Source organism: Diadema setosum, chromosome 5 (genome assembly GCF_964275005.1).
Source record: "Diadema setosum chromosome 5, eeDiaSeto1, whole genome shotgun sequence".
Taxonomy (NCBI): Eukaryota; Metazoa; Echinodermata; class Echinoidea; order Diadematoida; family Diadematidae; genus Diadema; species Diadema setosum.
Genome location: NC_092689.1, coordinates 20,159,961 through 20,187,369, shown reverse-complemented (window position 1 = coordinate 20,187,369; position 27,409 = coordinate 20,159,961). Strand labels below are relative to the sequence as shown.

Here is a 27,409-nt window from a genome sequence, read left to right as displayed (position 1 = left end):
ATGACTGAGGTCACGTACATTCTGTACAGGTGTCAGGACACGGTCAAGATTGTGACAGCCTGAAATGCAATGATGGCATATCACCCTTGCACAACCTTGCGTTGTCACAAGACCCATGTCAACAGAAGCCTTCAGTATTAGCTGTCACGACCAGGGCCTGTTCCCACATCTCCCACATCATCTGAATGCACAGTATATAATGCTTCCTTCAGCTGGGATTGGCATGTCACCTGTGCACAGGTTTGCATCCACAAACCTGAATCATGCACACCAGGCTCTGCTGCATAAAACATTGATGAGTGCACATGGTAACTCTCCTGTCAATAGTAACCTTCAGTGATTTCTTGGCTTTGGTTGGCTGTGGAATAGTGCTCCTGCTGTGGTAGTTACCATTGATTGTAGAGTTACCAGTAGTAATGCAGTACATATCACTGACAAAGGAGGATAATATTAAAAGAAAACATTGATTTTCCCTTTGGATATAAAAAGAAATATGAATAGAAATGGATATAATGCAGCAAGCATCACCATGGTCAAATTACCAAAATCAGTAATTTAACAACCCTATATACATACAATGTGGTGACTAACATTCAAATCATCTGAACCATTATGTGACTAGTTGATTCTTGAAAATTTTACTTCTGTTATTATGATCTCAATCAATTTCATTATCTAAAGAAAATGAAAATATGGACATGACATATATTGACCCAATATTATCCTCAATATTTTGTTTTGTTTCACCATTATAAAGTGAGATAATACAGCAGATTTTCCTTACTTTCTGTAGACTCCTTATGGAAAAGAAAAATCGTGATCCAGGCTGAAGAAGTGCAAAAGATGCCCAAGTTCAGACAGATGCCACAACTTCTCCTGGGTGCAAGTAGCCCCCACCCATACAGGTTTCCATGTGACAGCTGATGACAATGGCTGGGCTATTCCACCTGGGAATAGGACAGGGGCAAATTTACTGCAGGAGGGGTGGAAGTCTGTTAGTGTTTGCAGAAAACAAAGTGGTTTTCATTCCACGTGTAGACCAAGTGCGCCTCTTCCTTCTGGCGCAATTTGCCCATCCCAGCAAGCTTTTCCGCCTCCCGGCCACAACCAATACACCAGAGGGCTGATTGGCTGGCGGTGAGGGGTGTCAGTGAACTTTCCTCTCTCATCCTTTGTCTACAGCCCTGTAGACTCTATCACCCACTTCTCCAGCAAAGAAGCTTGCTTGCACATTGAGGGTGCAGTGCCTAGTGTTGATCATTCTCAACATCTTGAAGCATTTAAGTCTAGGGAACAGTGAAGAGCTCCTCCTCACATGCTGTGGGGAACATCCTGCTCTTTCATGAACAGGTGCAAGAGCATTGAACTACAGACACCTGCCTGAAGTATGGTGATGGAGAGCTATCTGCCATGGGGATGATCTAGCTCGTGGTGCCTTTAAGTTGCCAATAGTGTTCACTACACTCCTGAGGCTTTCTTTTCCTAGAATTTATTGTATGATAGCTATCTCCTATTCAATTTTATATCTGAGCTGATCATCTCTTCTGGTTCCATAGATGATAAAAAGTATGCAAAAAAAAAAAATGGCTATTGACCAATAAAGTTTAGGTGGTATTCTCAAGATAATGAAGTGCTTTTGAACAAAGACAATCTAATCCTTCATATCCAGTGTACATGATATCTGTGCTTCAACAGAGATGAGTGACATTTTCCCATGTCTTGAAAGAGAATATAGTCTTATAGAAGCACAAAGACAATCAGCATGAAAACAAGATATTTATCTTGACACAATCTATTACAAGGGGGGCAATCTGAGTGTATGAGAGTGATACAAATCAAACCATTTTAGCCATAATTGGGGTCCTCCAGGGAGTCTGTCATGAGACTCCTTGGCTCCCAGTGGAGTGCTTTGTGGCTTCTGGTTAGGTCATCCAGAGTTGAGCCTGGTTGAGGAGTGTTTCAGCTGAGTGGGTGCAAGCAAGAGCTTCATACTTGCATTTAGATTTCACCTTCTTGAGACCAAAAATTTATGTTCACCATCTCCATGTTTCAGAACAAGTATTCCATGCCTACTTTCTGGGGGTTGTTAAGAGCCTTGTGTAATGCTTTCATACTAGGTATCAATCCATGTCCCTGGAAAGTATAAGAAGTAATACTAGGATAAGTTTGTATCTTGCTCAAGAACATGTCCAAATGTCCAAATTGGTTCTTCATCAGAGACCTGTTGAACTCCCTCAGTACATCTAGCAAATGCATTTCATTTTTTGTCCCCCTTCAAATGATGTTATTTGAATATTGTGGACTCAGAGAGGGGGTAAGTCCATGAGACAAAGTCTGACCAGGTCACTGTAAAACTGAGGAGACTTAGAAATGTGTCACACTGCTTGTCGCAGTTACAATTGCTCGGTCTGTCATCGCCGTGATTGTGTCAGCCCTGTTGCCATTGTTTCCATGGCTTACTCACAGGAAGCTGGGGAGGGGACACTGGGAATGACCTCACTGGGGATGACCTCACTGGGGATGACCTCACTGGCCCCCTTGGAGGACAGATGACTTCCAGTCTTCCCTGAAAACTTCTCACAAGACAGAGAAAGGGTTCAGCTTTTCATATATGCTGATTTGTATTCATGCTCTGCAACATGAAGTCAGAGCTATGAACCACTGACATGCTGGAATGAGTTTCTGTGCTGACCATTAATGCATATACGCAATTTCCTGAAATTGCTGTGTCACACACTGTCCTCTGCGGCATGACTCCCAACTCCTTGGCCCCGTTTTATCAGAAGATAAAATCGAATATGAATTTCCTTTATACACAGGCTGCCATGGACTTATGATAGAAAGCAACTATATAATCAGTCATAACTCTTCATAAAACAGGGTCCTGATATGCTTGCATGCCAGAGTAGGTGCATACCAGGGGTAAGTAAATACAAGGTCAAGCTGAGTTCCACTTTCTGAATGATATTCTCAGTAGTATTCCAGAGATCAAACCACTCATACCCTCATTTAAACTTCAGCCAAAATTTGGATACTCCTCTAACCGTTTCAAAAACCCTTTCATAAAAGCAGTCTCTTGCCTGTTTATACTGCTCTGGCTGCCTGCATAAAGCAGGCTTTGGCTAGCGTGGCCCTATTTTCATGGTAACCAAGTTCTCTTGCCGATAACAGAGTGGGCTTTTGAATTTAGTACTTTCTGCAAACGTCATTGAGCATAAAAGTGAGTAAGTATCAGTGGTGGTTTACATTAACTAATAGCGATCACCTTCTGTGATAAAATCCTGGATCAGCAAAATAGCTGATTCTCGAAACCCATGTTTATATTGCAGCTCAGGCTCTTCAAGGCTGCTGTAGGAGGCTCTCAAACCACACCTCGTAGATGGTTTCAGAGCCTTGTCAGATCAGATCTCCTTTTCCATATTCTGTGTGTTTATACTGAGCTGAAAGGCTGTTCAGTGCTGCCTGAGGCTTCAGAACCTGCTTTTTGCTCAGTATGAATGAGGTATCAGATTGCCAAGGCATGCTTGAAATCAAGCAAAGTCGAGCAAGCAAAGCTCTTCCACTAGGCGATCAGCCAAACATTGAGAACGAGTCCCAAGTATACTTGGGCAGGGGTCTATGGGAAGTGTGTGTTGTAGCAAAATCAGTCCATCCTCGACGGGTTAGGAAAGTGTCTTGGCTGTGGTAGTGCCCATGTCCATGATGTCATCAAATATTATTTGGATGCAGAGATGATGGAAAGAACTTCATTAGATGTGATTTGACTAAAGCAAGCTATTTTGGTTTTCAGTATACAAGAAAAAAACAAGGTGTACCATACCTAGAAACCAAATGATTTTAGGGACTATTTGTGGGAGAATACCATGAGATATAACACTAGCAATTTGTGCCAGCATCTGATATGAGGAAGTTCTTTTATTTATGGGTGAATACTTTCAGAGAAAAGACACATGAAGCCAGACGATATGAGGTATTGCTGTCCACCTTGTGCCTTGCATTTCTTATGGAGACCATAGACAACTTCCTGGAGCGAAATCCTAAACCAACAAATTTGAGGTGGTGTGATTCAGCCGTCAAGCCACATGGGCTGCCATAGGAGACAAGACGGCAGTGAATGGAGGAGGATAACTAGTGTGCAAACTGTTCCAAGAAATCACAATCAGCCACTATCCATATTTCCTTTCTTTCCCTAATGATGTGCACTTCAATCTTAGTCAGAGGAAATGCATAGGGCCAGTCAGAATGATCTCATGCTTCATGTTGGGATGGGGGGGGGGGGAGGGGAGATGAGGGGTGTAGGGACTCTGTCTTTGGCCCTGAGAGGGGCTCATTGCACAGTTAGCACATCCTTCAGACTGATTGCATATGTTGTCGCAGACTGCCATCTATGTACAGCCAAAGACATCCCATGTACATTATGATAGGATGTCTTGATTAGTTTCTGTCTGATTATTTACATACAGGAAGCACAGCTGGTGTTTGACACCTATGGGGGGATAGGGGAAGATCTACTCTTGATTTGACATTCAAAATGTTCATCATTACAGGGGGAAATAGATGAACACAGACACAATGGCCAAAGGGAGAAGGAAACTGCAGAAATGGCAGATGAAGTTGGATACTGCTTTTCTTTTCCAGATGCCACTTGTTACCCATTGGCAAATAGTTGTTGTTGTTTTTTTATTTGCCCTGTCCGCCTAAGACCATTTTTTTTTTCTTGTGTGTGTGTGTTTTACCGTATAGAATCTTGCACATGCCATCAGCTGGTAATTATTTAGAAGTCAAGCCTTGCACGTTTCCATCAGTGTAATAACTGGGGTGCAGAATTGAACGAGAAATGCTTGGTTAACCGATTAATTTCAGTGTTAGAAAAGGTCAGATAGGCAGATGGCAAGTTAGTCCTCAAGTGCATTTACCACAGTGGTTGATGATGATGTGAGCTTTAGATGCTCACACTAATTACTTGCGTGACACAGCAGTGCTGCCAAACACTTGTGATAATGGGACATTTTGTGCAGATATTGTAGGCAGCTGTCTCATTATAACCCTAAAAGCTTATTAGTGTCTGATTGATACAGAATACTTCTCCAGCACAAATTACTATGGGATGGCACATGTTGGATAAGATCCTGTCTGAACAACAATCAATCCTAAACAAGTTCTTATGAGTGTTTGTAAAGCAAATGATGGTGTCATGTGAAAGAGAGTTAAGGAGGAGGAGTGGAACTTTTGAGAGCATTTGAATCAGTTGCAGAACTTTCAGAAGAAATGCATGAAAAACAATATGATGGGTATGTCATGAAGACAGAATGTCACTGTCTTGAGTTGAGACTACTTTCTTTTCTGATTGTGATGTAACCTTACTCACAGGAAGAAGGGTCATGGTCCCACACTGTCACTGTTGTGTTATGGTAGTGAGGGGCTCCTTGAGCGGAAGAAAGGTGTTGAGTCGCAGGAAGGCTATTGCAGGGATTGAATTCATCAGTTACAACACCAACAAATGCACTTGGCAGGTGTTTCACCTGGAACAGCCCTCACCCTTACTCAACTACAAGATACAAGTTGAGAGTTTGGGGATTCTCTCTAACTTTGTCAAATTTTTGTTCAGCTGTATGGTATCATAGCTGGATGAGATGATATCGAGCAGCAGAGACCCAATATGTGCCTTTATTCAGTTAGGAGTCATTTGCAGAACTCCAATACAATCAAGAGGGTTAGAATTCTTTTAAAAAAGAGAGAATATAATGTGTATTTGAAAATGTAAATGTACTTAGTGTGATACAAATGTATACATGGGTGTGTTTTCATTTGCATATTCTACAAGCAGTCAATATATATGAAGGAAGAATGACAAAAGAAATGTGTCAGATCGTATATGATGTGAACCATGAGGAATAAACTTTGTAGCTTTGGCAGTAAAAGCTATGGTTATAGTTAAACTGATTGAGGAATGAGTGACATAGAGAAATGAAGTCAAAGATACATCAGTAGAAAAGGAAATTTGAGTGTTTGTTGGTCACACCTAGTGACATCAGAGGAAGGGGGGCACACAAGGGGGATACGCCTGATTCTTTTGAAATGCCTCATCAATTGCCTCCTCCGTGCTGCGGAGCCAGAAGCGCCACAAAACTAGAGTGATCCACCTCCGATCATCGCCGTGGAAGCACGGCTGACTCGACAAGAGGTTGTGGCGTGTAGGATTGAATGCTTTCCTATTGGCATCGTAGGTATCTCTTTGAATTAGAACAGGAAGGCTTTCACTCATGTGACAAAAAAAAAGTACTCCCTGGGAATCGATGCCTGCCTGTTGTTTGGGAAGGGAAGCATTTACTGAGCTTAGTTGATGATGAATTAGTTCATTTTCTTCTTTTTTCTTCTTCAATGAAGACACGTCAAAGGAGGGAGAATAATGAGAGGGGCAGAGTGAGGGAAAAGATTTAAACTGAGGAAGAAACAGTCATCAGAAAGATGAAAATTGTGGGACAATTTTAGCATGATTGAAGGTAAATCATGCCATATGTTTAGAAAAAACAGAAAACATTAGTAGCAAGAATTGAATGAAAGAGTAACTTGGTATGGTTTAATGATTGTTAGGGGAAAAGACTATTAAGGAGAAGTATTACTGATGATTACTGGAGAGCTGGTAGGAAAAACTGCATGTGCAATAGCATTCTCCCAACTTCTTCCTGTGCATATTTTATCATCTGTGTCATCTCAACCATTGTTATTGTCCTTAACAGTTTTATAACCATTTTTTCCGTAACTAGTAAAATTAAAGATTAAGGGTATTTAGACATTTTTGAGCAATATGAAAACTGATGTTTCAAATTTGTCCCCTAATCTAGGAAACCCTTTTTTAATGTAGGAAAAATGACCAACATAAAATAGAGCTGCCATTAGTATTTAAGATTCATGTTTCTTATTTCTGTTTTGAGGAAAATTGACCAAATACTTTAACATCAGGTGAGACTTACAGTAGGTCACTTCGATTCAAGTTTTGGAATGACAGAGTCTCTTGCTGTATATAATTGTGCACAAGTGTTTGCATTGGTGTTCATTGACCCCAAGCTCTGTATATAAAGCAGAATAAAAGTCTTCTATTTCCTTTAGTTGAGAAATTGGTTTCTTCAGACCACTGACAGGTGGATTAATCACAGCTCCTCTTTGAGTTTGTACCCCTGCAGTCCCCGTTTCTGACCTCATTATACAGTAGTTTATTGCCGTTCTACCTATTTCTAGTCTATTGGTTTTAGGCACCACTTTCTCAGGAATCGGAAATCAATTGAATTATTATTAAGTATTCATATCCATGTTGTACTCTTATTGCATGCAGACCTGAGAATGTATACATTGTGTCATATGTGACTTCAAGATAAGAACATTGTATTGATAACTGTGTTTTTGAGCTCCAAATCAATTTCATTTTGGCGGTTCATGTAGGAAAAGGTTTGATTGTGTGAGACTAACATGCACTCGCTAGTAGGTTCTCACCTTGAATTACCATCTACCTGTGCTCACCTGTCCACTGTACCTCCCATCGTGGCCTCCCTATCTCTTTCGCTTGACACGTTTTCAGGTCAGTCGTGTAGCAGCAGGCATAGAGCCGCATCATTATCAGGCAGGTTATCACCCGTGCTCTGCACTTCTTTCCCTCACTCTGCCATCTTGAAGGCTGTGTGTCATCTCTTGAAGATGTGAAAGTGTTTTGAGTGCTTGCCCAGAACACTGCGAGACATCTCACCTAAATGGGCCATGTCCTCACATAAAACTTCCCCCTTGTTGAAAAACCACTGTAAGAATAGTTTGTTGCACCTGATTTAGAGTCTGAATAAGACCTTTTTGATTCATAAATCCTCTGCTCTTTGTTGACTGCAGGCAAAATGCCTGTGATAACAGACATTTTAGGTGCTTTTGCTTTTGTTGTTGTTGATAGTTTTGCTCATACAATATTTCTGTTTTTGGTGTAGAAGTACAGAAAGTAGGGAGTGGCCAATATGTAAATGGACTTCTGCCAAGCTTATAACACCAAGTCATACCTTGTTTACAAGTCTGTCATACATGTAAGTCATAGAGCAAAGGCTGTCAAGATTCTCTAAGTCACTGGCAATGCCTTTGATGGCAGATCAACTGTTAGAAGTAGGTTGAAACAGTCATTTCGTAAACACATCGTGGGGGCTGGTCTGAAACACTACTTTAGCCTTTAACTAATTGTGAAGCAAAGGGTATCAAATTTTGAAAGTTCATATTATCCCAATTCTAAATTGAACAGACTTGCCATTGAGCTAAAGATAGATTTCAATACCAAGGTAGTTGCTCAGCAGCCAAATATATCTTGAACAAACTTTGAGAAAATTTATGACACAGAGCCTTAGGATGTGTATCCAAGCAAGATCTTGTTGAAACAGTCAGTGCTTCTTGTGTGACATTAAAGTCAATCAACACAGGCTTCATGTCAGGCTCTCCACTTAAGTTTTTAATGCTCAAGCTATTTTTTTTCTCCCATCTACTTTTTTTTTGTAGGTGTGCCTTCTCTATGCCCATCCTGGCCCCTCCCTCTGTCTTGTGTCTGTAAATCAACACGAAACAGTACCATCAAAGCTTGCATTCTCTTGTTGTATTCTTATTGTCTTTTCCAATTTCACATGACACCTATCTCCTGTTTCTATCTTTAATCCATGTGTATTCATGACTCTGACCGTGCATAGTTAGCACCTTTGCCATCCTCTAGCCGCTACTTGATTTTAGAGAGTCTCTTCAAACTCCTCGGCGCCATCGAGCTTTTTCCCTTCGAGGCTTGGTCTTTCTCACCCGCCCTTAATTGCTATTTATGTCCAACACGGCGTCACCGGGGCTCCAGTCTGGAGAAAGTTGGGAATGAAATATCCTTCTCCCGCTTTAGTGAGATGCCTTTTGGAGGCAGAATAAGCGTCAATGTAGTCAGTGTGATATGTATACGTACAGGTTTTGTAGGTGTGCCAGATAGTGTGCTCCAAGACAATCTGGATTGATGCCCAGTGATATACATAAAACCCTTCTGGCCTAGTTTTCCTTGGCGTGCATCCACAGGCCAAGTGAACAAAGTTTCTGTTTTGTTTATCTGTATGTGTCCTCAGAGACTGTAAAATGTTATTATCATCACACCCCAAATCATGGAGATTGAAGGAAAACCTCAGCTATTAAATGTCAAAGAGTCTGCAAGGAATGTGAGCACTCATTCAGCAACTGGCCTTGCCCTCAAAGCGCTGTCAGGCCATTTTGCTTTCAAATGAGACATTGATGTTTCGATTGATCAAATCAAATCAAATGTAAAATAAGTCATTAGTCACTAATTCTAGATGCTATTTGCTTCACAATGTTCATAGATGTTTACAGCAAAAACTTTGCAGATTCCAGTCACATCTTTTAAGCCTGTATAGTTAACGTTGGGCTCCATTTTGTTAATTTGTTTGTAGCAAGATTTCCTTAACAAAATATATAGAGAGAATTCCTCTAATTTCATTTCTTATGAAAAGTACATTATAATGTCAATAGGAATTTCAGAATCTTGTAAGCAGTAGATTGACTGTTTTATTCTCCAGTACTTAAAACTGTCCTTTGCTACCATTTTTAACTTTTTGTCACTTAGTTAGATATCTAAGCAAAACTTTATCGCTTCATGCACTCACATTTCACATATTTTGATACCAGAATGGCCTTTAGCAATGTTCAAAGATTGAAGTTATGCCCTTCTGGTGCTCAGCATAAAATTTCTCCTCGCCATGGTGGCAGTTTAGTGAGGGAAAAGAAGCTCACTACGTATAATTCATCCAAGTGCCATTTATTCAGTCAGACAGGAAGTTATGACATTGCCTGACATAGTCCCCCTTTGAGAAGACAGGATTCACAGCAGGAAAGATTTTTACAACTCATTGAGAGCTGACTCATCTTGCACATTCATCCCCCCTTTTAGCCCAAATATTAGCAGAGTACTGCAAAAATTAGATTGCATAATCCCCTCTTTTCATTCGCTGCACTGTTGATGACATGCCCTGAATGCTTTTCAGCTGCAGTTTGGGGGCTCAATTGAAGGTCAGAAATAGTGAAAGGGATTCGTTTTCCAGTCCCTTGAAAGTGACACATTATTACAGCCGTTTTGGATCAAGTTAGATCAAGTTATGATGTCTGTCGTACCAGGCTGGAGGGAATCCCAGAACTTCCAGCCAATCATGAATCATGGGGTGACATCACAATGTCTGTGGAGGTTGCCAAGCAGTCTATTTTTTCAGACCTCTTGTTTGGCAGTTTCCCAAAGGATCATGGATGACCTCAGGGTTACAGAAGCATTAGGGAAAAAGAATGAAAGCATACATATGAAAACAATGCATTTTTTCCAAATCTATAGAGTAAGTTGTTTGAGATTATATGGGTCTCTTTTTGGCAAAATCAATGAAGACAAAACATGTCATGAAGCACCGAAATTGTAACATAATGACAATGTTACAGTTGAATTCTCTTGCAGTCCAAATAGAAGGAGAATATTTGACTGACAATATGGATGAACAAAAGTGTTCAATGCACAGAATGTTATGTGTGCTATGTCCAGCTCTGATGGCCTTTGATGTGTGATACGTACGGCTTACTTTGTGTAGCTGTAGAAAAGTAAGTCAGAAATCCAAAATAATTATAACTGTCTGTGAACTAGTCCTCAGTATTTCCAACATGCAGTGATTGTGACATGTTTGCATGGTGTGTGGTTACCCACTCACTAATTGAAGGGGAAAATGCGTCCCATTCACTCTGGAGGAAAGTAATGCTGATATGTTGAACAACATAATTTTGAATAAAGTACTTTCTATATTCGTTTTATCAAGGAGGACTATCCAAACCACAGATGTGTATGTAATTTCAGCTCACTGTTTATCGACATATATAGACTCAGGAAGTCATTGACTGAAATAGTGTTACAGCACTCTTTGATTAAACACTGGCTACTCTCCAGCACATAATATACATTCAAAATTTATGCATTTCTCTTATGTCAGAGAATGGCAAGGTTTAGTAGCATGTCTATGCCAAAGTTTATCACCCATATGCCTGCCGTTCATGTAGAAAATCTAAATTCCCTGCACAAAATTGTTTCACGGTACACACGTCCTTTTGCAATAAGCATGTGTTAAGGGAATGCATGCTGGGCACAAAAATTTCTAGCAAGAACACAGTTGAATGAAGCTCTCAACATGCAGTGTTTATGACTGACATCTCTGGAGTAAAATCTTAACATGTCCCTCACACAAAATGCTCTAGCTAGGCAGGGCTTACGTGACTTCATGAACCTTGCACTGTTGTGGATGCTCATTTTGGCATGATAACTCATGTGCTCACTTATCTCCGCAGGCATAATTAATGTTGCCGCCATTGAAAGAAAGCCTTAGTAATGATTCAATTTTGAGTAAAATTCACTGGATAGCTTGTCAAGCATTTCAAAGATTTTCACAGGTAATGTGCGTGAGGTCAATACTGTGCAAGCTGATGTGTGTGCCAAGTATGTTTTCTGAACCAACCTGTGCCAAGAATATTTTTGTTTCCAAGCAAAATGTGTGTAAACATGTGCTTGATGACATTTTCTTCTGAGGATGTTTTGTGCCAAACTTATACAATCTGCATTATGTGCTCATAGACACATTTGAAGTATGAAGTAATACAAAACTGAGCCAATTGTAACAATATTGATGCTGTATGTTTGTTCTGACCAGTTTTTGTTTGTTTGTGTGGATACATTTAACTTCAGGGAACTAGATGTGTATTTCATATTCACTTGGGAATACTCGACCCAAGCCATGCCTTGGCAACACATATCAATATCCATCCCTCAGAAGAGTTTGAATCACTAGACTAACTATTGCCAGCTGTCTGAGGGCATGGTCCCCTGAAGGAGTGATTCTCTCTGGATGACTAATTAATTATTAATCCCCAGAAAGCATGAAAGAGATACAGGATCTATCCCGCCTCAGCTCGGCACTGCGGAGTCATCGCTGCTCAGAACCTCACTGACGAACGTGACAGAACAGAAAGACAGTAATTAGCCACATGGTTACCAGCTGAATGTGAAAACTATTTTGGGATCTTGCACATATGTGGTTAAATGTATGACCTACCAGAACAAAAAAAGAGTATAAGGTAATAGGCAATAGATTTAAAGTAAAACCACGATTGCAATGAAACCTGCTCAGATTCCCAGAGATTCTGTATTAAACTACTGTGGTGGAAAGGGAAATGGTTAGTGAAAGTTGAAGGGAAAGTGATGAGGAAAAGAAGAGGCAAATTAGTGTAGGAATCTTGAAATAGACAAAAGCCCTTTTCGTGGGTATGACAAGAAGAAAAGAAAGTAATCAATGACACAAACTAAAAAAAAGTGTCAGACAGTGAAGGAGAGAACAAAAGAGAGATAAATAGATTAGAAAGCAAGAGTGGAGAAAGAGAAGAGATGGAACTTTCTTTACTTTTTGCCCTCTGATACCCCATCTTAACCCGTTGAGGACGAGTCTCAAGTATACTCAGGCAAGTGTCTATGGGAAATGCGTGTTGTCGTAAAATCAGCCCGTCCTCAACAGGCTAAGAGATTTTCAAAACAGAGTTACTGTAAAACGAGGAATGTTCGTGTGCATTTTAATTTCGCGAATTTCACGAGTGCCAAGATTCGTCAAATTAAAATGCACACGAAAGTTCTTGTCCACACTATATGCATTGAATGCCAGTGGCAGTTCTCGAAAATTTCATGCCGCAAAAAAGGCCGTCAGCTCCAATTCGCCAAAAATTCATGCCACGAATATATCATATTTTACAGTACCCCAGACAACGCCCCCACTATTTTTCTTCCCCTGCCTCCTGTTAACATGTTCCATGCCAAGTGATGTCCGGACATTGTTACAGTAACTTTTGCCAAATTCTACCCGAGCCTGCCTAGGCTACTGTATACGCCAAATATTTTGCGGGTTTTTATTTTCGCGAATTTCGTGGGTTTTTATTTTCGCGAATTTCGTGAGTCAGCCGCAGTTCGCGAAATTAAAGACACACCAAAATATTGACTCTGATCCCGATATGAATGTGATGCACACATATACATTTCTTCGTTCAGTAGAGTACTCCATGATCGCGAATTTAACCACTCGCGAAATTGTCAGGAAGTCTTGATTCCTGAAAATTTAGACTCGCTAGATATATGACGTATACAGTAATTACCCCAACATTACAGAGAAAACGTATCAACAATCCTGTTGAGACGCTCTCGAGGTAGGATTTGGCTGATACGCACAATGTGCATGTGCGATAGTCCGAGCAGAATGGCACGCCATTTGCTGAACATGCAATTGTGCGTTGATTGCAACCCCATTGATTGTTAGTACAAAGCGTGGCTAGTGCGATCCCATTCCCCCGCCTAGGTTGGATAGCACACAAATGGGTAGGTTGTTATGGAAACATGTACCCGGAAAAGGTTTTTGGTGTGTGTCTGTGAAGACGTACCTCTGCTCTCTCTTACGATTTTATTGCCCAGGGAGATGAGTTTTGTTCTCTTAAGGTTGTCCTGATGTTGTCGGAACAAGGCTTCGAAAAGCTCTGTCATGACGGTGTATCGGTGATTATGGTAGTATTTTGTCATTTTATAAACTGACTTCTAAGCCATTAATTAGCTCAAGGATTTTATGTTTTGTGAGTACCTGAAGTTGAAAATAAAAACAGTCATGATGTCTTTCAAACTGGTGACACTGGAATGTTTATGAAAAGTGGGAATGGTCATGCTGGGTATATGGAAAACCAAACTATGATGCATTATGATGTGTCATGATTGACACTATGGAGAAGAGATCAAAATACAGTGTATATATTAATAGAATACATGCCTACTGATCAGGACCTGTCTTGGTATCAAATTTATGACTCACAACATATCAATGGATTAACAGGGTAAGATGTATTTCATGGCAATAAAAATGAACAATATCTGGAGTTTCTTCAAGTCACGCTAGAAGAAGCCAAGCTGTTCCAGTCATGTCATAGTTTCAATGAAATTGGGTCTTTTTTTCCATCCTAGACCCTAGAGTTCCTCTGAAGGAATGAATAAACTAGTATGCATGTGCTTTGCATGATATGGACAGTAGCTGCCAGATATAAATTTTTTTTTAACATTAAGAATTACCATATTTTGTTGTACTCAAGTGAGCGCTAGATCCACTGGGTTTCTTGTTTTTTAATGGGTACTTGTAAAAGAAAAAAAAAAGATGGCATGGATTATTTTCAGAGTTTGTAAACACAGTTTTCATTGAATTGTCCACATTTTTCTTGTGCAGATGATTTGGGGTGCACTTGAAGAGTTTGTTTGCAAAAACCGATAAGTCCATTTTTGAAGATTTTGAAGTACGGTATTTGTCATAAGATACAAAATAATACCTTTTAAATGATATATTGGTCACTACACATAAGGGTACATTTTTGAAGTTATGGTGAAAAGAAGCATAAATTTTCTTATTATTCTCTTTATTTTTCTGGACCTTTAATCGCAAATATCTCCATTTGACAAATATGGACTTATCGGTTTTTGCAAACAAACTCTTCACTTGTGAAAGGGGTATAGGAGAAAATTGACCCTGTTCTAGCCCTTCATTGGAGAACTGACATCCAACTGGCATTTCTCATGTATGTTGGTGTCCCCTGAAATCTACTGAATTTTGGTATGACTGAGGTTATAGAATCTTGGTCATAATCATATGTGCAAATGTGAAGCCTGGAGGTGCAGAAGATTAGATTTGTTTTGTTTTGTTGTGTTACGTTATGTTTTTTTTTTTTTTTTTTTTTTTTTTTTTAGGGAGGAGGAGTGAGTTGCCCTATGAGTAATCCCAGGCCAGAGCTATAGCCCCCTGGTACCACCAGTAGTATCCCTTAGTCATACAACAAGTTTTCTCACTCATGGACCACAAAGACATATCTGAGAATGATGCATTTCATCACAAACCACAGATACCAACCATTGTGTTTTTCCTCCCTCACTCTCTCTCCTTCTCTCCCCCCCCCCCCCTCTCTCTCTCCCTCTCTCTCTCTGTCTTACCTTTTCCTCTTTCATTTGCTTTCACACCATTTGCTAGGTAAGCCTCTTGGGTCTACACTCCAAACCAAGTCCATGAGTGTGTATTATGTTTTCTTAACAAACACAGTAAGGAAATAGGCTGGTTAGAACAAAAAACACAAAGAAGGAAGGAGACTTTAACCCACACATTTCCAATGATTTGTCACCCAATCCACCTAATCTTTGAACACCTAGTTATTTTGTTACTATGGCAAAGAGATAAGAATTTGCGTAGAGGTGGCAAATTGGCAGAATTAGTCAATAATGTGATGTTACTGGATAATACCACCATAAGTTTTCATAGTTTTTGTATGCCTGTCAAAACACACTTAACATCTACTTGAATGCTCCAGCTTTGTCTTCAGGTAAGCCTTCAGTTTGGTCATACTTCTACACCTGTTGGGATGATCCCGGTCGAGATGGGAGTAACTCAGAGGGGCATTCCACTCAATGGGCCACCCCAATTGTCAAATCTGACTCATAACCAGAGGCTGTTATACTAGGACCAGCAGGAGAGCTGTGCAGTAATTTTCGACTTTGCGCTGGTAGGACCAGCTGGGTCTCACCAAATATGACTAATATGACAGCTACATCATCTACCAGTCAGACACGTATCTAGTCCAGGTCAAAACCTCTGCTTGCCAAGTTTTTGTTCTCTTGACTCATTGTTGCAGGGATTTTGAGATTAGAAGAAACTACAGGAAAGGGGGAGATGGAGAGATAGGAGGGATGGGAGGAGAGAGGGAGAGAGGTAGTTTCTGTTCAGGTAATAACCCATAGGATGATGCTGACTTTGTAAATTGGTATGTTGTGGTGTGTTTGTGCTCCTGTTATTGTTTGTCTAAATGTTTTCAAAGAGGTTCCATCCATGGGGTATACACCTGTTTTTATTTACTTTGAGCCTGTCAGAGTTCATTAACCTGCCATGAACATTTCTTAGAGCTTACATTGTACAACTGTGGGCTCACAATAATCCTTGCCCTGCTTTATAAAGTTAGAATTTATAGCCAACTACCTTGTCACATTATAAACCTAGTGAGGCATTGTAGTTTTTCCAGGACATTGTTAGGAACGATGTAATTTCAGGAAGTGGTCAAGTGTTTTATTGTGCCATGGAGGTACAGTAAAGAATTGATTGTCAGTAGAGCAATTGTCAGTTTCCCCATAATTTCTATTGTACTTTGTGCCATGGGCATAATGACTGCGATGTAGGCCTACATTACAATAGAAGATATGTTTGTAACAAAATGTCTTATAGATGAGTAATGTACTTCATGCAAGTCATGAAATTGCTCCCAGTCAGAATTGGGTGGAAGTGAGGTTAGCATGGACTGTAGATTATGTACAAAGGGAAACTCTTCAATGGGAAGTCAAGTCCAATTTCCACAGCCTAACCCTGGCACCTGCCGGAACGCTGCACATGGTCCTGCTCTTTGTGCCAGTTCTGGGAGGGTTTGTCAACAATGGAACGTCCCTCCACCACCAGATGATAGGTGATGGGACTTTGTTGGAGGAAGAGAGTTTTTTGTTGTTTTGTTTTGTTTTTTTTTTTGTTTTTTTTCTAGTTCCTCTCAAAAATTGTGGTTTCCTGTTGCTGGGGGTTTCCACCCTCCCTTTGTGGTCACTTATTCCATGCTGCTGGTTTTGTTATGACTGCATTGCCTTCATTCTGTCTCCCCCGGGAGGGACTTTTTTTTTTTTTCAATGGAGCGCTTACTTCTACACTTGTAGTCTAGCCATTCTCAATGTCTCATTTAAAAATCTCACTGTGGATAGAAATGTTGGATATATGAGGCCTGTTGGTAATCAATTTTGGAAGAGGATTGATAGACATAGTTTGTTTTATAAGGAGACAAATAAGTCTGTAGTATGGTGAATGTCTCCTGATTAAGTATGGTAAAACCAAAAATTTTTGCATGCGAGAAACTTTTGTGAATTTTGCGGGGAGCCAAGCTTTGCGAAAGTAAAATTCCTGTGAAATGTTTTGTCTACCCAGTGCATTGAATGCCAGTGACAATTCATAAAAGTTTCATGCCACAAAAGAGGCCATTGGCTCCAAATCACTAAAATTTTATGCCACGAATGTTTGTGGTTTTACAATAATTTACTTTTTTGTCAGGTGTGTGGCCATGTGTGATGATATACCAAAATATCTGTAATATACTTAGGTTTGACCATATGGGACATCACAGCTTTTCATCAAAACTATGTGTCATTCCTTACCCTTGAGGGAGAAAAAATGTACAAAATAAAACTGAAGTCTTCCTCACTCAAGCAATCACTAGGTAGAAAACTTAAAAAGCTAAACCCATGTGGGACTGCAGCTTCGTTCATTTTAGTTGTACATTGTGATAATATTGTTTCAGAAACATTTTCAGAAGCTAGGGACAGAGTCAACACCACTATCACAGGCATTATTCATACCATGATTTTTACTCTTTTAGAACTACAATTGTATAGAATGCCAGACATCTGACAGTCACATGAACAAATCACCCACCCTTGCCTTAGGGTGCATTTATCTGAAAATTTCCTAAGGCAGAATCATGATCCTAAGCACATTTGAGGCATTTTTGCTCGATAGATAAATGCAGCCGTTTTTTCAAACATGTTTAGAAACGCCATTCAAAGGGCAAAGGATGAGTAGATAAGCACAATGCCATCCTTAAATGTGTTTCTCTGAGATGCCATGGGCAACTTCAAGTGTACGTGTATATGCCGTCGATTGTGAAGAAGCGCGCACCTCAGTTGACCTCTATTTCCCCACTTCAAACAGTGCAAAGCAAGCAGCTGAACAGTGAAAATACTCAAATGGTTTTGAACATCATAGTAGGATTTTTAGAATCGGCATTTAATATGTGATGCGCTCCGTCGGAATGAGTCAAAAGTCGCAAAAAATGAAATCGTAGTTATGCCTATATGTGAATTCTACAGACTCTAAGCTTTACACTGATATGTAATACAACTCATTTCGATATCCCTATAGATCATAAAAACGAATATAAACTACGTTTATGATGTCAGTCCATTTTCTAAATAACGGAGAAAATCGCTCTCAAAGTTCAGGCTACGTTCAAGCTCACAACCTGTTTCTTTCACGGGACGAAACAATACAGCAGTCCTGCTTAGCGACGGCGTTTACGCTCCATCGCACGCACTACCGTATAAGGCGATAGCTTGGGTATGTAAGATAATTAACCAATCGCAGGACAGGTCTGTCAATAACGATTCTGACCAATACGGCAGCCCGAATGTAAACTTCGGCGCGTTTGTGTCCGTGCCGCTGCCGCCGCATGAATGAGTCGGTACACGTTGTGTGTCGGCTGCGTTGTAGTTTGCCGCAAGTTTTTAACTCACAAACAATAGGAAACAGTAAAAAGAATAAAGGCACGCAATGCGTCTTACGAGAAGCGTCTTTTAGCGAGGGCGTTGATCGCTTCCATTCTCCTCCCATGTTGTTGTCAATGGAAACTAAAGAGGATGCGTTTAGCAAGTACCAATACCTAAACCTGAGAACCTATTGTAGGCGGGCACGCAATGCGTCTTACGAGAGCGACTTGTAGCGAGGGCGTTCATCGCTTCCCTTCTCCTCCGATGCTGTTGTCAATGGAAACTAAAGATGATGCGTTTAGTATGCAAGTACCAATACCTAAATAGAACCTGAGAACCTATTGTAGGCGGGGGTTCAAAAGACAGCATCGGTAGAAAAAGTCAATGAAGTTGATTAACGATAGTCGTCTTTTGAGATCGTGTTCTTTGCCTGTACTAAAAACCCTCAAATTACGCACATGGTCGTAATGTTGCAGAGCATCAAAGACTGCTTTCGCGTCTGTTCTGCCGCAGCTGTATACAGCCGTAACATTCTGAATTCCCGCCATATTAGGCACATTTCCTTTATAGGCGTTGCGTGCACAGTAATTATCGCTTATCACGCTTGCCAATGCTGCACATACTATACGTATCAGAAGCAAAGGTTGATGTAGGCTTGACAGCTTCACGTTGGGTTTACAATGATTGTATCATAAATATACTTCTTATTCTCGGTCACTTTTGTGATACCATAGCATATAAAAAACCATTAACTTATAGCTTAAGCTGAATGTTTTTTTTTAACATCACATTTGCAGTTACAATCTTTCTGCTGCATTTGAGAAGTGGAGTATAGATATTAATACTGACAAATATTCGGAATTAATACTTAGGCCTTCTTCATTTCGTTTTGTATTCACAAACCTTATTAGAAAAAAATGATTGCTTGATTACTTCGGGTAAAGGAACCACCGGCAATGACCGGAAAGGAACCGCATTTAATTTTCTTGTTAACGAACCTAAGCTAATAGTGAACCATATTTCATTGTGTGATTAACGAACCTTCAGAATAATCAATTGTAGTTCAATGTCATGCGTAGTCAATAGTGATGAAAGGCCCGTTTTTATTTCGTAGTGTGTCTCAGTACTCTTGTGCTTACTTTTAAGGGTGTGCCTCTCTCAATGATTGCGATTGATGTTCAACTATTTCTTTCACGCAAGCTTGAACAGGAAAAAGCTAAAAGTCAGGCAAGATGACGAGTTTTCTTCCATGAGATACAATCGTTAAGACACACATCTATTCCCGAAAGTTGTGTGATTGCTTATGTGCTAAAGAATATTGTGTTCATTACATGAATCAGGCACTATACAAAACGGTTGAAATCTACTGAAAGTCGAACTTCGTTTTTTTTTTTTTCTATTTCATTTCCATTTCAAGCGGGGATAGACTAGAAATTAGTTTGTCTATACTGGCAGGAGACATTACAGTTTTCCAGTACATGTTCCGCATTTAAACAGTCGCCATATTTTCGTGGTCAGAATCAGATAATGGACACATGATATATTATAAAGATAAAAATACAAAACAACGAATACGCCATATGTACAAACATTATGAACTTTAATGAATTAAACTTACCTGTGACATTTTGCATAAAAAACAAGCAAGCCGATTAAATAATATTTTGATAGAATTAATAGAACACACGGCGATCCTGCGTGGCAGATCAAATCAAGTCCAATTGGTGAGAAAGCTAAATGAAGTTAAAAAGTTGACTTCTTTTCGTTTCTCTTTCAATTCATAAAAACAGAATTACATTGTATATCTATTGAAGAGGATTGTCTCTGTTGCGAACGATCGCCATATATAGCACGGTTAGTCTTCTGCGCTAATCCGAATCCCTAAATACTTTACTTTTTGCTTGATAATGTAATAACCCTGCTATAACTTTATAAAGGACTCGCAAATTAAAAGTTTCAAACCGTATACTAAAACATTAGTACACGGTGTATTTCAAAAAAAAACAACATTTTGAATGCGTTGTGTGTTAGCATGTTAATAGCATCAATCTGCCTTTTATTTTCCGTACGTAAAGCGCACAGAAACGTAACCAAACGTTACCAAATACAGTGAAATGCATTGTACGGCGTGGAACTATCATTAGAAGTATATCCCATTCCTTTTTTTTTTTTTAATTTGCTAGAAGCAGTCGTCAAACCATGTGTCATTTTCGTAGCAACATCACTTAGGAATTAGAATGTATAAAGATAATCGTTACTCATTTATTTTGCGCTACTATTTTAGCATTTACATTTTCAACTTTTATTGACATGCAGTATTATGTTACTGTATGGTTACGATTACGAATGTTGGTTATGAATTCAAAAGACTGGTTTATTCATCGAACTATAAAGGTAACAGCTGTTTTGAAAGTAGTTCGATACAAGTTCAAAACGCAATCGAAGTCATCGTCATAGGGGGAACTGATAGCTCTAGAAAACTTGTTTAGGCTAGTAAAGATTGCCGTATGCAATCTTTGTAGAAAGTTTTGACTTAGGCCATCTTTTGAGTATTTTGAGAAATTTTATAAAGAATTATTTGTTTTGATTATGTCAAGAATTAGTTTGAACTATGAGAATAAAAAGGCGCGGTTACCCAAACAATGTCGTAGGTCGATTAGACATGATGGGTAAAGTAAATTCATGACTTGACTAATTTTTACTGAATTGATGATCTCTTCTGTAAACCATCAGTTATGTCTTGTAGATGATACCTCTGTAATCGTAGTCAAAATTCTTTAGAGCGATGAGACGAAAACCAACAAACAAAATACCGTGTATCATCGCTCGAGATTCCACCATTTGGCGTCACCGGACCAACAATAAGTGGCAAATCAAATGGAATGTTATGTTGTGGGACAGCAGACTGTGTTACGTTTTTTAAATGTTTCGATCAATTGTTTTAAAAAAAGAGAAAATGAGGCAAAGTTCAAGAAATTAGAAAAAAGCACGTAAATGCAGGCGATCATGTTTGATAATCAAAGTAAGAGATTACACTCGGCCGTGCGGATGTATATGATTGCCTTATTTACATGTCTGATTTCTGTAAACTATGTTATATCTAAATTTAAGTTCCCTTCCCTCCTTGATAAAAGTTGTGTTGGGTTTTCGCTATAGGCATTTATTAGGAAACGCTGTAAAAACGACAACAAATGCCTACTATACATCAAGAGATGACCTATACATACATGAAACAAAAATTCTGTACGTTCTGATATAATGCAACTGCTTGTTTGTTTGTTTGTTTGTTTTGAACTACCATGGTCTTTGTCGGGGGAAAGATGAAGAAAAGTAGTAGAGTGTATCACTCTCAAATCCGGATGATTGCGATAAGTGTGTATCCCCGCCCTTTCTATACAGGTAAGCTTGGTATCCTATTATAAAAGCCTGCATGTGTCACGCAGAAGAACTGATTCCGCGATCACTTTTAACCTTTCATAAAATTCACGTTTTAAGATAGTAACGATAGCTTGTAGGAGATAGGGAAGTTAGCGTCCCTGACTGTGGTTCTGAACACAAAAGGGGACTGAAAAATTATTTTACAAATTAGCAGACATAATGCCGATCCTCCAACACTGTTGCTCCATTCCGTCACTGATTCTGCTATCAATGGTGAAGAAAGAATACTGGTTGCGTAATCTATCCACGCCTTGATAGCAGGAAGTTTACCTTTCATTGTTTAAGGCTTCGTTGATGCGGGGTTTACTCGGATACAAAGCGTGAACAGTGTCGTCCGAGTTCTTTCATTCGAAATTCCGCAGAATACGAAATTCAATGGGCAATTAGCGCTGCTACTTCGCAAAGCTGTTAGCCAAATTCTTTGCAGACTTGACCTCTCACATGTCAGCTACATGCAATACACGACAAACAGCTATCATTACAAACATTCTGATTAAAAAACAAAACAAAATGAAGAAGCACACTTTTGAGTAGCGACACAGCTTTCTGTCCCTTTCTCAAACAGGTCCTACTTCTAATAAATACACAGATGACAAGGGTGAGAATATCCTCCAAAGGGAACACGAGCTATTTGGGCATTAATAATGTTTGTCTTCCGATTTCTCTCCATGCCGTCACGGCCCAAACCATTATAAGAAATAGGGCAATAAGTTTTATTAACCAGGGAAATAATAGTACGCATTACATACATTTGGCGAATTATCACACGCATTGTCGACTTTATAAAAACGAGAATAATTGACAACTTAGGCCCTACTATATCTCCAGAGATGAACTTTAAACAGCAAGTCACATACCAGGGAACGAAAGTTATGATTATTTGAATGAATTCATTAATGAGGCCAATTAATAACCGTTGAAAGAGTACACACACGCATAAAGAGGTTTCAAGTTCGATATGTGATAATTGTATTAGCTCATAGATAAAGTATCATAAATCTTGCGTGATCGTTCGTTGAAATTAAGTTTTCAGCGCGATTTGTGCGTCACATAAATCACCACTTCATGAAATGGAGTGCATGTATCAAACGAAACTCGCTGGTCATGCAATCGATAGCCTTGGTCAGCTCACTATTATTGCGTAATTCTAAAGCCCTCGCCGCTTGGCCGCCGACGCCGCCGCGCGCACCATGCTTTGTTTTGTCTTTAATGGGGTCAAGAGCAATGCCTCATTAGCATACACCCTGGCAACGGAGGCGGAGTCTCGATCGGGCAAGAACAATAGGTGCGAAACGCAACGCAAAGGCGAGCGTTCGAAAAAAATGTAACCGAAAAAATTTGTCTCAGAAAAACTGTGATTTGGGACACTTGTACTCATTTTTACACGCTGAAATTTTCTGTACAAACAGATAAAACCTCAAGGAATCAAAATCCGTCATCAAAAAATTTCGACCCGAGCACTGCTTCCCCTTCATTTTCGGCTCATTACGGGAAAACTCCCCGTGCGACTTATGACTCATTTTGTCGGAGCGCCACACATATACGATGTTAAGATAAACAGCGTACTAGGGATTGAAGTTTAACCACATTATAAACAACATTCTAAACATGTTTTGAAATGCGACTCTCTCTCTAGTTAGATAAACACAGCCTCGGTATGGCAAGCTGCTGTCTTATGGGATATTCTGTTATGCAGATCACATGATTGAGGTCAATGACTGATGTACCCATTTGTTTTCTTTTCTCAAATGTGAAACTAGTGTATAATAATCTTAGTATACCATACAAGTATACCTATCAGAAAATGAATGGTTGTTGATTTGTCTGTGGTGATGTTTAACTTTGGGGTGCTGTTATTTCCCAATGCTGCATTACAAAATTGACTTTGGCATCTCCCATCTGGGGCATATCCTTTCGTCAATGAACACATATCTCTCTGGGACATAAAGAAATTTTAATAGACAGTAAGATTTTCATGCTGATGACAAGGCATCCTTACAGTATTTTCAGGTATTTCTGGTATTTCACTGGGAAGCATATAATTTCTCTGCGTGAAGAAAATGCAGATAAAAGATATGTATATATATATATATATATATATATATATATATATATATACCTAGCTTGCCTGGAAGGAGTTTTAGCCAAAAGTAAGTGACATTGTGTGATTCAATAAGCACAAATATGTGTCACCGATCAGGCAAATTTCTATTTAGGCATACCGTAAATTGTAGATGGCAAGTTATGTGCAAAATCATAAAAAAAATTGTGTGTGCCCAACATTCGAAAATAGGTGATGTTGCCTTGTGCTTTGAACTGCTCACATTATTTTCTGACTTCAAGCTGTGACCAATTTACTTGTCACGCAATGGGAATATTTGACCTGGAGAATGGCATGCATTTGTGTTCTTCCAAACGTTGAATTTAGCAAAAATAAAGGATTCTCTTTATAATGCTATTTGCAAAGTTGTTTTGTGCTAGTAACTAATTTTCTTTTCAACCCAGAAATTTGACACTTTCCTGTCCATATTCACACATATGCACACACTTTTTTGTCTATCTATATTACTGTCCAGAAGGATAATACTTTTAGAAAAAGGTATGGAAAAGATTTTCAGAAGTATTATCATTATTGTTGCATTTCAGTTAAATACATCATAAAAGGGATGAATTTGCATTGGGATAATTATGGTCGATCGCTATAATTTGACCGTAATGATAGTGGTAAGGACTGCATTAACAAATGAAGGAAAAATTCCTTACAGCAATGCTCTTTAAAATAATAATTGAAGGCAGGAAAATGACAACAGTGCATACTGTAAAGTGTAAGGCATAATATGTAATATATGTATTGGGTAAGGAAGCTTACTGACATTTAAGTTTTCTAGCAATTTCAGAATATTGTACATATATCCTATAAACAAAACAGAGAGGGGGGAGGAAGACCCTACATTGTTTATTTTTAGCCAAATTGTGACATACTGATCACAGCAGTATGACAAGATCAGAAATTATCATATCTGTTTTGAGGCTGAAAAAAAGGCAAATGTGGCAGGTACTAGCAACAAATAGTTCAGCTGCTAACTGAGGTGCTCTCATCTGCTTTGAGTGCCCCATTTATTTTTAAGAGCTTCGTCACACACACATGGACTTTGCACTTTCTCTGATGTAACTCAGATATGCTGGTTGGCTACTGGCTGTTTCCATATGAGTCATCAACAAACAGATACAGAAATCGAGCTGCCCACAAAATGTTCTCTAAAAACAAAACAAAAAATCTCTTCTGCGTAACTGATTATCATTTTTCTGCTAATGTAAACCATTAGTTTTTATAATCTGTCAGAATTGACCGTAATGTGAATTTAAGCATAATGCCAGAGATTTCCCACAACACAAGATTATAGTAGGCCCTATGTGAAATGGAGATGTAGATGGCATTATGGATCAGCTGATTTGTGTGTGTGTGTGTGTGTGTGTGTGTGTGTGTGTGTGTGTGTGTGTGTGTGTGTATATGTGTGTTGGGGGAGGGGGAAGGAGATTGTATGATGCATACTGGCACAGACCTTTTGTCTTGTCTTGTATCTATCTTCAATGTGCCAATATTATGCAGAGTGATGGTACATTTCTGAATCCTGCTTTCATCAATGTTTCAGTCCATTGTGTGGTGGTACTAGTCAAAATGCAGAGTGCTTTTTTTTTACTTAAAGTTTTGTGTATTTTTTTTTTGTACTTCATTTGCAAAAGAAAAAGCAGAAGATAGAAATCAATGTTATTGAGTCATTTCTAACAAAAATAAGAAAAAAAAATCTATTTTGTATTAGTTGGATTTTTCATTGTCATTAAAACATCCTAGACAGTTTTTTAATGTACAACAGTTTTTTAATTGCTTTTCCCTGATCAAATTATGTGTTATTTATATATTAGTTATACCATGTTCCCTGACCAACACCTATTGCAAAGAAAGACCTTGTGAAAATGTCTTGCAGCAGGTGGCAATTCATATCTGAAAAGTTCTGTGAGCTGAAAGTTCTGGAAAATGAAACAAATGACCACTGACAGAGCAAGCTCTTCCCTCGTTTTTGTAATCCCCAGAATGTTAAGCAGTTCCCTAACCTTTTATCAGAGAATATACACTTGATGCACCAGTCGGGTGCTGACTAAGTTTGTGAGGTGAGGGTACCCACATTTCATTTTGCAAGAAGATGGCTTATTCAAACTTATACAAAAGTATGTACTACATGTATTTGTCAAGTGTCATTCAGACTTCATTTTACTTTTGTGTGTGTGTGTTATTATTATTATTTTTTTTGTGGGGGGGGGGAAGGTGAATATAGGGTATGTAATGTGAGTTACTTATTACATCACCTTCTTTCTGATTCAAGATGTGGTTTGTTCAAATGCTATGTCATCCTATTCTACATCCTATTCTATATGGTGTATAAAATAGCTGTTTTGGTTTTGTTATGAAAGACTTTTTTTTTTTAAATTTGAATATCTGATCAATGTTTACAAACATGTAAACTCCTGTATTCAAACTGGAATTAAACATATTATTTGCTCTGTTGTGACCTCCACAGCTGACCATCAAGGAATTGCTGGTCACTTCTTGCAAAGTGGACATGGATGTGGCAAGTGAGGTGGTAGTCTACGATCAAGTCACTTCGGACATTGCCGCTCTGACCTCGGACAATTTTCTGGGGGTGTTCCTGAGCAAGCTGAACGATGCCTTCAAGAATGTGTCTCTCCTCTCAGGTAAAGACAAACATGTCAAGATTTCCTTCTCATCCTGACCCTTGCCTTCCATCAGATTTTATGTTACAATTTCTCCTTGGAAGTGATTTTGTGCTAATTATGTGTAAATATACTTTTTTTTGGGGGGGGGGAGGGGTGGTGCAATTTTATGTGTGTGTGTGTGTGTGTGTGTGTGTGTGTGTGTGTGTGTGTGTGTGTATAATGAAACAACATGCATCACACAGTCATTTTTATCAAAGATATTTTTATGTTAATCTAGAGATAGCACATATCCAAGAAATTGAATCGTCAACAGTTTGAAAGCCCAATTTGGAAGCCACTATCATATAGATGAGACATGATTGTAGACAGCATGTCATCATCTCATTATCTTCTCAGTGTATTGAGAAGTAAACCCACATCTGTGATTTTTGCAGTCCAGTAATCATCCATTGTAATCCGAGGCGGGACTAATTTGATATCATGAGGATGTTGTCTGAGATAATCTGTGATGAGATGCTGCACTGTGAGGGATGTATCACACACTCCTTGCTGATGATTGGCTGCCAGGGATGGCATCTTCAGCTGGAGATGGATGTTGGCAGCAAACCCAATCGGGGAGCTGGATGGAATGCCATCTGCTGCATGAGTGAGGGGAAATGCGCAGCTTGAGAACGCAGAGACAGATTTGTGGTTCACTGTGTGTACAAAGAGTGTTGACGTGGCTCAACATCAGGGGTGTATGTTTTCTGCTTTTGAATCGACACCAGAGGGCTCTCTCTCAATTTCACGTCCAGTAACTGCCCCAGAGAT

General features: G+C 39.3%; 1 protein-coding gene across 1 annotated transcript in view; it reads left to right on the top strand.

Moving 5' to 3' along the window:
• The window catches only part of LOC140229192 (uncharacterized), a 93,749-nt gene that overhangs the window by 53,385 nt on the left and 12,955 nt on the right, over nucleotides 1-27,409 (top strand). The window contains exon 2 of the mRNA XM_072309459.1: nucleotides 26,443-26,617. Within this exon, the coding sequence (XP_072165560.1) occupies nucleotides 26,443-26,617 (175 nt within the window). The remainder of the gene's footprint in view (nucleotides 1-26,442; nucleotides 26,618-27,409) is intronic.